We start from the raw sequence: 16,338 nt of genomic DNA on the forward strand, positions 1-16,338 counted from the left end.
TATAGTAAATTTACAAAAAAAAGGACCCTAAAATAAGAACTTAAATATTGGAAAGAAGAAAGGGGGGGGGGGGTTATAATAATAAAAAGTTTAGATGTGAGTGCATTGGAAATAATAATAATATCCCTTTTTAATAACATCAATAATAATTGTTTTTAACATATTATGATTATTTTTATTTTTATTATTATTATTGTTAAAAACAACAACTATTATTATTATTATTAATAATAATTGTCCTAGTTTTTAAATATTTATGGTGCAGTAATGATGATAATAATAATAATAATAATAATAATATACATTTTTATTAAATCAATAAGTGTTTTTAACATATTGTTGTTGTTGTTGTTGTTGTTGTTGTTAATAACAACAATCATTATTGATGATGTTATAATTTTTATTTTTACATATTATTATTGTTGTTATAACTATTGTTATTAAAATTATTGACAAAATAAATAAATATAAATAATATTTCTGCTTTAATAGATAAAAATTTGACAGTTCATTTTCACATTCACTTAAATGCAATTAAATTATGCGACTCACAATTTTAATAATGGGTTTCTTGTCCAGACGTGTTGCTTTTTCTCATCTGTCAATGTCTCCAGTGTCATTTAGTCTTTCCAAACAGACTCACTTCCTGGTAAACCATTTGATATCCATTTGGATGATAAGCTTTGACCAAACTGAAGTCAGCTGAACACCAGTCAACATCTCAAACATCCAAATGAGAAACAAGTTTTCCACCAAAACACCACAGATCCTTTATTTTGAAACAGCTGTACCCATATTGTCAGTCAGTGTGAATCTGCCATTATCTCACAAAGCCGTCATGTTCTTCGCTGACTGATTAAAATGCGTGACAGCTGCTTTAGTCTCTATTCAAACACAGATGAATTACTCGGCTTTGAAGGTGCCTTTAATATTTGAACTTGTTAATTGCATTTGGCCACAGATTCCCAGAAGTTCATTTCCTGCGCAGAAACCCTTGACTGTTTAAACTTAAATCGACTCTCTGAACATGTTTCTTTATGGTATAAAGATCATGCGTCAAGCCTATCAGCCTTTACACACTCCAGACGCTAACTATGTTATTACCGTGAGCTAGCGATCACTACACAATAGGATCTGAACAATCGGCGAGCGGTTTGAATGGGACAGAGCTGGGAAGTAATAGCGCTGCTGATGTTCGAGGAGTTTAATGAATACCTGTCAGCGCTGTCAGAGGACAATAGCGTCTCCTCCGGGAAGTGGGTTGGTGCTTTCTGGCAATGTGATTGGTCGTTCTGGATCGAGGCGTTCCCTTAGGACGGACACACGTGATGAGCTGATGAGTCTAGTGAACATGTGAAGCATGCATACTTGCTTAATGTACATGATCAGATATGCTCTCCTGCATTCCATAAACAATTGATTAGCAAGATTGTGTCTGTTTGGTTGTTGTGTATTGTAAGCAAGTAAATAAATAAATAAAAAGTTTTAAGTTTTATATTTGTTTATGCAACTTTGGTTGTGTATAAACTAAAACAAATAACTAAATAAATAAAAAAAGAAATTAAATGGTTTAAAAATATTTATTATTTTTATTTGTTTGTTTGTTTGTTATAAATAAAATACATTTAAAAACAAAATGTAATGTTTTAAAAAACATTTATTTTATTTATTATGTTTTTGCAATGCAGTTTTGATTTTGTGTAAACTAAAAATGAAACGAAATAAATGTAAAAATAAATTAAATGTTTTTACTTATTTATTTGTTTGTTTATGCAACTTTGGTATGTGTATAAACAAAAATAAATAAATAAATATATATTTAATTTTTTTTGCTGTAGATATTAGCAAGGAATTTGTAATGTAACGTTGATTGTGTGAAGAAGAAAAAAAGAACAAATATTTATTTATTTATTTATTTACAAAGTAAATAAGCATGTATTTTGTAATGAAACATTGGTTATTGTGTTTAAAAATATTAGTAAAATATTTATTCATTTATTTACGAAAGGAATTAGGAAGGTTTTTGTAATGAAACATTGGTTGTTGTTTAAAAATATTAGTAAAAAATTATTTATTTATTTATTTACAAGATAATTTAGCATGGTTTTTGTAATGAAACATTGGTTATTGTGTTTAAAAAATATCAGAAAAAATATTTAAATAAATATTTATAAAAAATATTTATTTATTTATTTATTTATTTACCAAATGAATTAAGGAGGTTTTTGTAATAAAACATTGGTTGTTTCAAAATATTACTGAAAATATTTATTTATTTATTTATTTTATTTACTAAAGGAATTAGGAAGGTTTTTGTAATGAAACATTGGTTATTGTGTTTAAAAAAATATCAGTAAAAATATTTATTTATTTATTTATTTACAAGATAATTTAGCATGGTTTTTGTAATGAAACATTGGTTATTGTGTTTAAAAAATATCAGAAAAAATATTTAAATAAATATTTATAAAAAAATATTTATTTATTTATTTACTTACCAAATGAATTAAGGAGGTTTTTGTAATAAAACATTGGTTGTTTCAAAATATTACTGAAAATATTTATTTATTTATTTACTAAAGGAATTAGGAAGGTTTTTGTAATGAAACATTGGTTATTGTGTTTAAAAAAATATTAGTAAAAATATTTATTTATTTATTTATTTACTAAAGGAATTATGAAGGTTTTTGTAATGAAACATTGGTTGTTTAAAATATTAGTGAAAATAATTGTTTGTTTATTTATTTACGAAATAAATTAGCAAGGCTTTTGTAATAAAACATTGGTTGTGTTTAAAAATATTAGTAAAATATTATTTATTTATTCATTTACAGAATAATTATAATACAGTTTTTTTGTAATGAAACACTGGTTGTTGTGTTTAAAAATACAAGTAAACAAACCTATATATTAATTTATTTGGAATTAGCAAGGCTTTTGTAATGACAATAAAAACAAATAACTAAAAATAAATTTTTAATACATTAAAATATTTATTAGATATTTAGTTATTTACAGTAGGAATTAGCAAGGTTTTTGTAACGCAACGTTGGTTGTGTATAAACTAAAATAAATAACTAAAATAAAATAAATATAAAGATAAGCTAAATAAAATAAATGTTTAAAAAAATATATTGTTTATTTATGTATTATGTTTTTGCAATGCAACTTTGAGTATATATATATATATATATATATATATATATATATATATATATATATATATATATATATATATATATATATATATATAAAACTAAAATTTTAAAATAATTATTAGTTACTTATTTAGTTACTTCCAGTAGGAATTAGCAATATTATTTGTAATGAAATAAAATAGCTAATATTACTTATAAGTAAAATAAAGTAAATGTTTAAAAAACTTGTATTTATTTATTTATTTATTTATTTATTTATTTATTTATTTATTTATTTATTTATTTATTTATTTATTTATTTATGTATGTATTTTGTTTTTGCAATGCAACTTTGGTTGTGTATGAACTAAAATAAATCTTACTTCTAAATAAAATAAATTAAATGTTTAAAAAACTTATTTATTTATTTATTGCAATGCAACTTTTGTTTTGTTTTCTAAATAAATAATATAAATGAATAAATAATATAAAATAATTTTTAAAAAATAAATGTTTTAAAAACCTTATTTATTTGTTTATTTTTGCAATGCAACTTGTGTTAATTCAATTAAATTAAAAATTAATGTTAAACACCCTTTTATTTATTTATTTATTTAAATGTTAAAAATAAGATAATCTGATAAGTAAAACTAATGAAATGTAAAAATTTATTTAGTTTTTGCAATGCAACTTTGGTTGTATGTAACATAGCTTAACATAACATAAACTAAAAGATATAACTAAAATAAAATAAATGTAAAAATAAAATGAATGTTTTTTAAAACTTTTATTTATTTATTTATTTATTTATTGTTAATGTTTTTGCAGTGCAGCTGAAGGTGTATAAAGTAAAATAAATGTAAAAATAAAATGAAATGTTTATAAAGCATTTATTTATTTATTTATTTATTTATTTATTTATTTATTTATTTATTTATTATGTTTTTGCAATGCAACTTTGATTGTATATAAAGTAAAATAAATGTAAAAATAAAATGAAATGTTTATAAAGCATTTATTTATTTATTTATTTATTATGTTTTTGCAATGCAACTTTGTGTATAAAGTAAAATAAATGTAAAAATAAAATGAAATGTTTGTAAAGCATTTACTTATTTATTTATTTATTTATTTATTTATTATGTTTTTGCAATGCAACTTTGATTGTGTATAAAGTAAATTAAATGTAAAAATAAAATGAAATGTTTATAAAGCATTTATTTATTTATTTATTTATTTATTTATTTATTATGTTTGTGTATAAGTTTTTTGATTGTGTATAAGTATAATAAATAACTAAAATAAAATACATTTAGAAATAATTGGTTCCTTATTTAGTTACTTACAGCAGGAATTAGCAATGTTTTTGTAATATAATATGTTGTAGAAAATATGATAGTAAATCTTGCTTATAAGTAAAATGAATTAAAATGTAATGTGTGTGTATATACATACATATATATATATATATATATATATATATATATATATATATATATATATATATATATATATAGCTAAGTTTTTAAAATTAAATGTGATGTAATTATATATAAAGATGAATAAATTAAATGTAATATTCATTCCTTTTTGCAGTAGGAATTATCTATATTTTTGTAATGCAACGTAATTTGTTTGTTGTAAAAAAAATAACTTAAAAATAAAATACTCATTGTAAATGGCATGTGCTCCTGAATTAATTTTTCGCTGTTTTCTGCATCAGTAAATCCAGCGTCCAAACTTCACATTGGCTTTCTCAGCAGCGTGAAAAACAAAACTCTTATTCAAATGTTGAATAAATTATACATGGAAAGCGAGCGACGCATCAACACCCATTCCATTAGAGTCAGTGAAGTTGTCAGTGCGATTTTACACGTTTTCACACTGCACTTTCAGCCTGTAGTTCAGCATCAGCTCACAGACTGGACTCCAGCCTTTAGACTATAGACTCGTTAATTTCCATCATCAGTAATCATCTGCAATGCTCAGTCACATGTTGTAGAATACATGCCGAATGCATTTCACACATTTGTTTGTGCATGACAAAAATGCATGTTCCCTTACAAAGCCTGTATCGTGATCAAGAAGCTGAAGTCTTGCTTCTTGTGCCAACAGCAGAAGCAGCACAGAGATATTTAGTGAAGTGAGGTTTGGTGTTTGATATGCATGAGGACCGGCTCCTGTGGATCGGATGTGGCATGTGGAGATTTCTCAGCAAGCAGAACTGGCTTGAAATCGTGAATTAATATCTAATTAAGCTCTCAAAAATAACATTGCAGAGTTTGCTGGCACTAAGACAGTCATTAGGGCTTCATTTTTTTCCTTTTTGTTTTCCTCCAATGATTCTATTGGGCCAGCGTTTTAATATTTTACTGTGTGGAGCATTTGAAAAAAAAAAAAAAAAGTTCTTTTGATATGAAGAAAGAGTTAGTTTTCCAAAAAATGACTTGTGTAATTATTTGCTCATCCTCATGGCTTTGTTTCATCTGTTGAACACAAAAATAAACATTTTGCAGAATGTGCATGCTGCTCTTTTCCTTAAAATAAAGTAATCAATTATCAGTTTATTAATTTAAAAATAAAGATGTAAATAAACCACTTTATTTGATTTTATAATAAATAAATAATCTACCCGGCTGTTTATTTATTTATTTATTTATTTATTTATTTATTTATTTATTTATACAAAAGCAGAATGTTCATGCTGCTCTTTTCCACAAAACGAAGAAATGAATGAATGAATGAATTTATTTATTTATTTATTTATTTATTTATTTATTTATTTATTTATTTATCCTGCAGTATATTTGTTTGTTTATTTGTTAATACATAAATATTTATTTGTACAAAAGCAAAATATATATTATTTATTTATTTGTTTGTTTGTTTATCTGGTTGTATAATATTTTTTTATTTATTTGTTTACACATAAATACTTATTTATTTAAACAAAAGCTGAATGTTCATGCTGCTTTTTCCATTAAAATAAAATAATCTATTATCAATTTAATAATTTAAAAAACAAAAATATTTATTAATTAATTATTTGTTTGTTTGTTTGCTCTGTTGTGTTTTTTATTTATTTATCTGGCTGTATATTTATTTATTTATTTATTTATTTATTTATTTATAGAAAAGCAGAATGTTCATGCTGCTCTTTTTCATAAAATCAAGGAATCTACTGTCAATTTAATCATTCTAAAATATTTATTTATTTGTTTGTTTGTTTGTTTGTTTGTCTGTTTATCTATCCAGCTGTATATTTATTTTTTATTTATACATAAATACGTATTTTGTTTATACAAAAGCATAATGTTCATGCTGATCTTTTCCATAAAATAAAATAATCTATTATCAATTTAATAATTTAAAAAACAAAAATATTTATTTATTTATTTATTTATTTATTGTTTGTTTGTTCTGTTGTGTTTTTTATTTATTTATCTGGCTGTATATTTATTTATTTGTTTATTTATTTATACAAAAGCAGAATGTTCATGCTGCTCTTTTTCATAAAATCAAGGAATCTATTGTCAGTTTAATCATTCTAAAATATTTTTTGTTTGTTTGTTTGTTTGTTTGTTTGTTATTATTATACACATTGTTTATTTGTTAGTTTGTAAGTTTGTTTGTTTTTCCAAAAAAATTAAGAAATATATTATCAACTTATTAATTCAAAAACAAAAATATTATTTATTTATTATACAAAAGCAGTTGTTCTTTCCATAAAATGATTATCAATTTATTTCTATTTTATTTCTAATTTCTATGATCAATGTATTAATTAAAAAAAACTAAAAAGAAATGTTTTATCATTTCATTCGTTTTTTCATTATTTGTCTGTTTGTTTGTTTATTCAGTTATTTATTTATTTGTTTGTTTTCCATAAAATAAAGAAATATATTATCAATGCATTAATTAAAAATATTTATTTTATTTTATTTATTTTTTTTATTTATTTATACAAAAGCAGAATGTTCATGCTGCTCTTTTTCATAAAACAAAGGAAAATGTTATCAGTTTATTAATTCAAAAACACACATATTGTTTATTTATTTGTTATTTATTATTTGTTTGGTTGATATTTTTCTCAGAATATTCATACTACTCTTTTTTATAATAATCTTGTCAATTTATAAATAAAAATAGTAAGTAAAAAAATGTATTTAATAATTGCAAATATATTTATTTATTTATTTATGTTTTTAATTATTTGTTTATACAGTACATATTCCTAAATAAATTATTATGAAAGAGGTTATAAACATCAAAGTTGCTGCAATTCAGAATAATCAATTATCAATGCATTGATTTTAAAATAGAAAATTTTAAATAAATCACCTTATTTGACTTGGTTAAACAAACAAACAAACAAACAAACAAACAAATATTTTGACTTGGTGCCTATTTACTTACGTTTAGTTATTCAATTATGTTTACTAATACAGAAGAACTAGTTGGCCTCTCATAATGTCATGCTGCATCAAAATGATGACAGTTGGTTCCAGTAAATAAATGCCATTGTTCAGAAACTGAATTGAGTCACTCTTCACCTGAAGTCACTTCTGTTCGTAGACTCAGGTGGCTCCTCTGTCCTTGAGGAAAGATCCAGGCAGCGTTTACAAAGCCACCTGTATCTCCACAGCTGCATGGCTCTCTTACAGATGTGCCGCACCACAAGTACTAACGCCGTCAGCGTCTCTCTGGTGCCACAGACTCTATTATACTCCAGGCAGGAAGTGTGAATAATTTAATATTAAATTCAAACTGCTGCCATAAGAAGCCACATGATGTTATGGAACATATATATATAATAGAAAAAAAACAGAAATCTGTTTATTTATTCAAAAAATAAAAGTAATCATAATAAAATAAATGTATGCATTTAAAACTTTTTTTTACTTAAAGTATTAAAAGTATTATAACTCAGTTAAAGTTCACTTTCATGTCTGAACTTAATTAACGCATTTGTTTGTTTGCATAAGAAAACAACTTTTTCTCGCAGTTGCGATTTAAATCTCACAATTCTGACTTTTTTACCATGCAATTTTGCCTTGGCCATGTGTTTTGGGTCATTGTCATGCTGGAATACCCATCCACTACCTATTTTCAATGAGGGAAGGAGGTTCTAACCAAAGATTTGACGGTACATGGCTCCGTCCATCGTCCCTTTGATGTGGTGAAGTTGTCCTGTTCCCTTTAGCAGAAAAACACCCCCAAAGCATAATGTTTCCACCTCCATGTTTGATGGTGGGGATGGTGTTCTTGGGGTCATAGGCAGCATTCCTCCTCTTCCAAACATGGCGAGTTGAGTTGATGCCAAAAAGCTTTATTTTGGTCTCATCTGACAACAATACTTTCACCTAGTTCTCCTCTGAATCATTCAGATGTATATTGGCAAACTTCAGACGGTCCTGTACATGTGCTTTCTTGAGCAGGGGGACCTTACGGGTGCTGCAGGATTTCAGTCCTTCACGGCGTAGTGTGTTACCAATTGTTTTCTTGGTGCCTATGGTCCCAGCTGCCTTGGGATCATTGACAAGATCCTCCTGTGTAGTTTTAGACTGATTCCTCACCGTTCTCATGATTATTGTAACTCCACGAGGTGAGATCTTGCATGGAGCCCCAGATTGAGGGAGATTGACAGTTATTTTGTGTTTCTTCCATTTGCGAATAATCGCACCAACTGTTGTCACCTTCTCACCAAGCTGCTTGGTGATGGTCTTGTAGCCCATTCCAGCCTTGTGTAGGTCTACAATCTTGTCCCTGACATCCTTGGACAGCTCTTTGGTTTTGGCCATGGTGGAGAGTTTGGAATCTGATTGATTGATTGATTGATTGATTGATTGATTGATTGATTGATTGATTGATTGATTGATTGATTGATTGATTGATTGATTGATTGATTCTGTGGACAAGTGTCTTTTATACAAGTAACAAGCTGAGATTAAGAGCCCTCCTTTTAAGAGAGTGCTCCTAATCTCAGCTTGTTACCTGTATAAAAGACACATGGGAGTCAGAAATATTGCTGATTGACAGGGGATCAAATACTTATTTCACTTATTAAAATGCAAATCAATTTATAACTTTTTTGAAATGCGTTTTTCTGTACGTGTTGTTATTGTTATTCTGTCTCTCACTGTAATAAACCTACCATTAAAATTATAGACTAATCATTTCTTTGTCAGTGGGCAAACGTACAAAATCAGCAGAGGATCTATTTTTTTTCTTCGCGCAAATGTGAGTTTAAATCTCACAAATCTTTTTTTCACACGATTGTGAGTTTATATCCCGCAATTCTGACTTTTTTTGTACGATTATGAGTTTATATCCCGCAATTCTGACTTTTTTTTGTACGATTACGAGTTTATATCCCGCAATTCTGACTTTTTTTTTGTACGATTGTGAGTTTATAGTAGTTTATATGTGAGGTATCGGCTGCAAAAATCCTGATCGGAGCATCCCTGACGATTATGAGTTTATATCCCGCAATTCTGACTTTTTTTGTACGATTATGAGTTTATATCCCGCAATTCTGACTTTTTTTGTACGATTATGAGTTTATATCCCGCAATTCTGACTTTTTTTTACGATTATGAGTTTATATCCCGCAATTCTGACTTTTTTTTGTACGATTATGAGTTTTTATTTCCCAATTCTGACTTTTTCTAATTATTGTGAGTTTATATATTACAATTTTTTTGCACTATTGTAAGTTTATTTCTCGCAATTCTGACTTTTTTTGTGCAATTGTGAGTTTAAATCTCACATCTTTTTCACGCGATTGTGAGTTTATATCCCGCAATTCTGACTTTTTTTGTACGATTATGAGTTTATATCCCGCAATTCTGACTTTTTTTGTACGAGTGTTAGTTTATATCCCGCAATTCTGACTTTTTTTTGTATGAGTGTGAGTTTATATCCCGCAATTCTGACTTTTTTTGTACGATTATGAGTTTATATCCCGCAATTCTGACTTTTTTTTTGTACGATTATGAGTTTATATCCCGCAATTCTGACTTTTTTTGTACGATTATGAGTTTATATCCCGCAATTCTGACTTTTTTTTTGTACGATTATGAGTTTATATCCCGCAATTCTGACTATTTTTGTACGATTATGAGTTTATATCCCGCAATTCTGACTTTTTTTTGCATGATTGTGAGTTTATATCCCGCAATTCTGACTTTTTTTTTGTACGATTACGAATTTATATCCCGCAATTCTGACTTGTTTTTGTACGATTGTGAGTTTATAGTAGTTTATATGTGAGGTATCGGCTGCAAAAATCCTGATCGGAGCATCCCTAACGATTATGAGTTTATATCCCGCAATTCTGACTTTTTTTTGTACGAGTGTGAGTTTTTATCCCGCAATTCTGACTTTTTTTGTACGATTATGAGTTTATATCCCGCAATTCTGACTTTTTTTTTGTACGATTATGAGTTTATATCCCGCAATTCTGACTTTTTTTTTTGTACGATTAAGAGTTTATATCCCGCAATTCTGACTATTTTTGTACGATTATGAGTTTATATCCCGCAATTCTGACTTTTTTTTGCATGATTGTGAGTTTATATCCCGCAATTCTGACTTTTTTTTGTACGATTACGAAATTATATCCCGCAATTCTGACTTGTTTTTGTACGATTGTGAGTTTATAGTAGTTTATATGTGAGGTATCGGCTGCAAAAATCCTGATCGGAGCATCCCTGACGATTATGAGTTTATATCCCGCAATTCTGACTTTTTTTTGTACGATTATGAGTTTATATCCCGCAATTCTGACTTTTTTTTGTACGATTACGGATTTATATCCCGCAATTCTGACTTGTTTTTGTACAATTATGAGTTTATATCCCGCAATTCTGACTTATTTTGTACGATTGTGAGTTTATATCCCGCAATTCTGACTTATTTTGTACGATTGTGAGTTTATATCCCGCAATTCTGACTTTTTTTGTGCAATTGTGAATTTACATCTCACAGTTCTTACTTCAAAATTGTGAGTTTGTATCACGCAAATTGCAAATTGCACAAAAAAAAAAAAAAAAAAAGTCAGAATTGTGAGATATAGGCCCGGTTTCACAGACAGGACTTAGACTAGGTTAGCAGATAGTTCAATTAGGATATTTAAGAAATTTTTATAAACATGCTTAGAAAAAAAAACCCATTACTGTTGTGCATCTTGAGACAAAACAAAGGCCCCGATATATTTTTTAGATCAGTCATTGCAAGTTTCTTTCAGTTGAAACAGCTCAGATTTACATTTTAGTCAAGGACTAGGCTTAAGATTGTCTGTGAAACCGGGGGATAAAGTCATAATTATCTTTATCTATTCTTAATTTAGTGGTGGAAACGGGCTTCCATAAAGTAGTTTTACACAGTGACACAGAAATCACACACTTCACCTTTTAGAACAATTTTGGTTATTTTAAAATAAAAACCAGTTGAAGTAAAATCTGGGTCTGAAGCAAAACCAGTTGAGGTTATTTACTTTTATCTGTAACAAACGCTAAACATTTTGAATGACAACTTCCTTGTGTTAACTTTTCTGAAGTTTTCTAAACTTTTCTCTCTTTTCTTCCAGTGAGAAGTTTATGGTGAGACTCAACAAAAATGGTGGCCCAAAAAACCCAGAGAAAGTCGACCGCCTCTGTGCCCTCTTTACGGTGGGAATAACAACCATTATTGCTAAGGCTAAAAAAAGGCTACATATGAAAAAAGACACTAAATAGCTTCTCTTATTTTCTCGTAGGACTTAAGCAACAAGGACATGAAGAGAGATCTGTACATTGTGTCCCAGGTCATCAGGACGGGTGAGTATCCATCTCATTTAGCCTTTTTCTCTTTCTGTCTCTTCTTCTATCCATTTCCTTAATTTGGAGCCAAACGTTGCCACAAGGCATTGCATTTCTGCCAGGAACTGCATCTCTAGAGCTCTTACATAAGTGTGCCACTGCAAACTCCAGTCCAGTTTATAGCAGGACAGGGGATTGGGAATGAGACAGAACTTTTCCTTTTGCTCAGAACAGAACAGTCTCAAAGTGGACTCTCAATGGCCATTTTAACCTAATTTGTAAGGATTGTGGAAACTTTGGTTATCTTTAGATATCATTGCAATAGCAGGCAGGTGAGACTGTTTAAAAAGTGAATTATATTAGCAAAATTATGAGAGTATTAAATTTGGTCCGATATCTGTCCATTTCGAATTGATTCAATGATTCGGTGTTTCACATGCATTTAAACAATAAATCAAAAGTGCATTTTTGTTGTTTTAGTTAAAGATATGTGTAAATATTTATTTAATTTAATTAATTAATTTATTCATTCACATTTTAATTGTCTATTTATTTATATTTATATTTATTTATAAACAATTTAAATTTGCATTTTAAATTGTTTATTCATTTATTTATGTTTATCTTGATTTATAAACATTAATTTAACAATCACATTTTAATTGTTTGTTTGTTTATGTATTTATTTATTTATGTATTTTTTGTTTATTTATTTATGTGTATCCTAATGTATAAACATTACTTATAAACATAAACATATAAACATAATTTTAAACTGTATTTATGTATTTTTTTATGTATTTATTTATTTATTCATTTATGTATCTGGAATTATAAACATGAATTTAAATTCACATTAATTTATATATTTATCTATTTATTTTGGTTTATACACATTAATTTAAATTCACATTTTAATTGTTTATGTATACATTTATTTTTATATTGATTGATAAACATTCATTTAATTTCACATTTTAATTGTTAGTTTGTTTATTTATTTTTGTTTGTTGTGGTTTATTTATTTGTTTATCTTGATTGATAAACATTATTTTTTAAAGTACACTTTTGTTTATTGTGATTTATAAACATTTTAAACTCACATTTTATGTATGTATGTATTTATTTAATTATTTATTTATCTGGATTTATAAGCATGAATTTGAATGTATTTATTTATTTTGGTATATACACATTAATTTAAATTCCCATTTCATATTGTTTATGCATTTATTTATTTTTATCTTGATTCATAAACGTTAATTTAATTTCACATTTTACTTGTTAGTTTATTTTTTATTTATTTTGATATTTATTTTGTTATATTTGTTTATGTATTTATGTTTATCTTAATTTATAAACATTACTTTAAATTCACACATTTGTTTATTATTTATTTATTTGTTTGTTTGTTTGTTTATCTTGATTTATAAACATCATTTTAAACTCACATTTTATTTATTTATTTATTTATTTATTTTGGTTCATACACATTAATTTAAATTCATTTTTTAATTGTATATTTATTTATTTACTTATATTTATCTTGTTTTATAAACATTGCTTTAAATTCACAATTTTGTTTATTATTTATTTATTTGTTTGTTTATCTTGATTTATAAACATCATTACTTTAAATTCAATTTCTAATTATCAATTTATTTCTCTAATTAAAAGATAATATATTAATGGTTTTGTAATGTTTAAATACATTTTTGAATTGAGTTTAGTTTTAAGTAGAGTTTTTCATTTTTATTTTTTATTTCCCAAATTTAAAACTGATTTAGTGGCACTCATAGAACTCTATAAAAACGATTAATTTCTGCCCTTTTCAATTAATTGTTTCACTGAATCGCTGCTTGAATCAGCAAATCAATGATTAATTCGCATTAAAAATATATATTTTTTAATGTTTTTTTTATTAATATTATGTATTGTTTGTTTGTATAAACTGTATGTAGTATTACATTTGCATATATAAAAATGATTTTTAAATAGGCTTATAAAAGTACTGTTTTTTAAATTTAGAATTACTTATTTGCCAATTTATTTATTACTTAGATTTCAAAACGTTTATTTTTCTTATGAAAAATGTTTAGTATGTAGTGATTATTTTTTAGCTATATTTCTTGCATGCAAGGATACTCAAGTATTTGTGTATTCAAGGATTTGTACAGTTTGTTGATGAGAACATGTACATGTACATTTCTGACAGTGATGTATAAATGCTTTTTTGATCAGGGCGAATGTTGTTAAACGACTCAAAGAAAGGCCCGCCTCATGTACAGTACCGCCGGCCGTACGGATGCGCAGTTTTGGCCATGAGCGACGTCCTTCAGACCATCTCTGAACTCAAAGAAGAGAAAGACTTTGTGCTCAAAGTTTACACGTAAGCCTCTTCTCTGCACTTTAGAGCCATTTATGTGTTTGATTTATCAATTAAATTGTAAAGAACGACTGGGGAACTAAGTTTATTATGAGCTACATTAAACCGTGAGTGAAAAATCGCTCCCTCGCCTTATTAAATCTACAGCTTTGACAAAACACTTGAGCGTTGATAGATAAAAACCACTCAGGAATATATTAGCTGCTCTGTTCCAGTGAGAACTGAGAGGTACTGTGGCCTCCAAAGCTAAGCATTGCAAATATGAATTCATGTAAAATTGATGTGAATTATGCACTGTACGGATCAGATGAACATATTTGCTTCACGGCTGACAGGATGTTTTCTCAAAGTCAGATTTGTCATTGGGTTTTGATAAATGTCAAAACTAATCTGTTGCAAACCCTAGTATGCTGTCTTTAAAGTAATCCCAGCGTTATCCCAATACACTGCAATAAATTGTAACAAAAGAAATCATGAAGGATGTTGGAAAGTTCTAGAAAAATAAAATATACTTATTCAATATAGATACAAAGTACAAATTAACAAGACTTAGACCATTATAATTCAGTCACTTGAGGTTCAATTTCACTTTGCTTTTATATTTTAATTTGGCAAATATTTGTAGCCACTGTAGATGTAAACTCGTAATTGTGAGTTATAAAGTCAGAATTGTGAGATATAAACTTGAAATTGTAAAAAAAAAAATAGTCCCCCCACAGAATTGGACTTTATAACTTGCAATTGCATGTTTATATCTCATAATTCTGAAAAAAGTCAAATTGGTGAGAAAAAAAAAGAAAGACTTGAGATACTGTATAAACTCGCAATTGTAAAAAAAAAGGAAGAATAGTGCACTTTAAACTTGCAATTCCAAAATTGTCCAAAATTCTCTGAATTGCGAGAGATATAAACTCACAATTGTGAGTTATAAAAAGTCAGAATTGTGAGATATAAACTTGCAATTGTAAAAAAAAAAAATAATAATAATAACAATTAGACTTGGTGAGTTTATATCTCATAATTCTGAGAAAAGAAGTCAGAATTGCAAAAAAAAAAAAGTAAGATGTAAGAAAAAGGTCAGAATTGTAAGATATAAACTTCCAATTGCGAAAAAAAAGGTCACAGAATTGTGAGATGTAAACTCAGTAAAAATAGCATCTAAATTTACGAGATATAACTTGCAATTCCGACTTTTAGATATATATCATGCAGTATCAGTTCATAGCTCACAATTGTATGTTAAAAAGTCAAAATTGTGAGATATAAAATTGCAACTGTAAAAAAAAAATGTACAAATGTAAATTTATTTCTCCTAATTCTGAGAAAATAAGTCAGAATTGCAAAAAAAAAGCAAGACTTGTGAGAAAAAAAGTCAGATTTTCAAGATTAAAACTTGCAGTTGTACGAAAAAAAGTTGAAATAAGAATTGGAAGTTGTGAACGCACAGTTGTAAGAAAATAGTCTTTTTTCACCTCAGAATTGGACTTTATGACTCGCAATTGTTAGTTTATATCTCTCATCATTCTGAGAAAAGTCCGAATTACGAGATCTCACAATTCTGAGAAGTCAGAACTCTAAGGATCACACCGAACGCATCTTTTAGTTCTAAAAACGCGAGGCGCACAGCATTGCCTTTTTTTGGTGACTTTTAAAAAAAAGAGCAGTGTGCTGCGTTTTTTTTTATGTTGCTAGGCAACAACCAAAACAGCTGTCCTGTCAGTCAAATCAAAGGATTATAGCGCGAGCGCTCTAAAATCTTTGTTTTTTTCTGTTAAGTAAACTGTCATATTAACAGAAACCCTAAAAAATACAGCTCCGGGTTACCCACGACAGAGTTTCTCCTCCATTTCTTGCAGTCTCCGGACATTTTAAGCAATGGTAAACTTTCGTCACCACAACAGCCCGCCTCTCCATTTATTCGATTGGACAATGGAAAAAAACGCGAATGACGTTGGGCGTTTTTCCGCTCAGAGTTTTTTTTTTTTTTCAACTTCAGGCTTTCAGAGCGCTCCTA

General features: G+C 27.3%; 2 protein-coding genes across 2 annotated transcripts in view; one reads left to right on the forward strand and one right to left on the reverse strand.

The window, feature by feature from the left end:
* Nucleotides 1-16,338, reverse strand: part of LOC141338412 (poly(rC)-binding protein 4-like) — a 405,056-nt gene that overhangs the window by 224,847 nt on the left and 163,871 nt on the right. The window lies entirely within an intron of this gene.
* The window catches only part of dock3 (dedicator of cytokinesis 3), a 244,681-nt gene that overhangs the window by 163,396 nt on the left and 64,947 nt on the right, over nt 1-16,338 (forward strand). The window contains exons 11-13 of the mRNA XM_073844512.1: nt 11,728-11,809; nt 11,896-11,956; nt 14,180-14,327. Of these exons, the coding sequence (XP_073700613.1) occupies nt 11,728-11,809; nt 11,896-11,956; nt 14,180-14,327 (291 nt within the window). The remainder of the gene's footprint in view (nt 1-11,727; nt 11,810-11,895; nt 11,957-14,179; nt 14,328-16,338) is intronic.

The sequence above is a fragment of the Garra rufa genome, chromosome 7 (assembly GCF_049309525.1).
Source record: "Garra rufa chromosome 7, GarRuf1.0, whole genome shotgun sequence".
In the NCBI taxonomy this organism is placed as follows: Eukaryota; Metazoa; Chordata; class Actinopteri; order Cypriniformes; family Cyprinidae; genus Garra; species Garra rufa.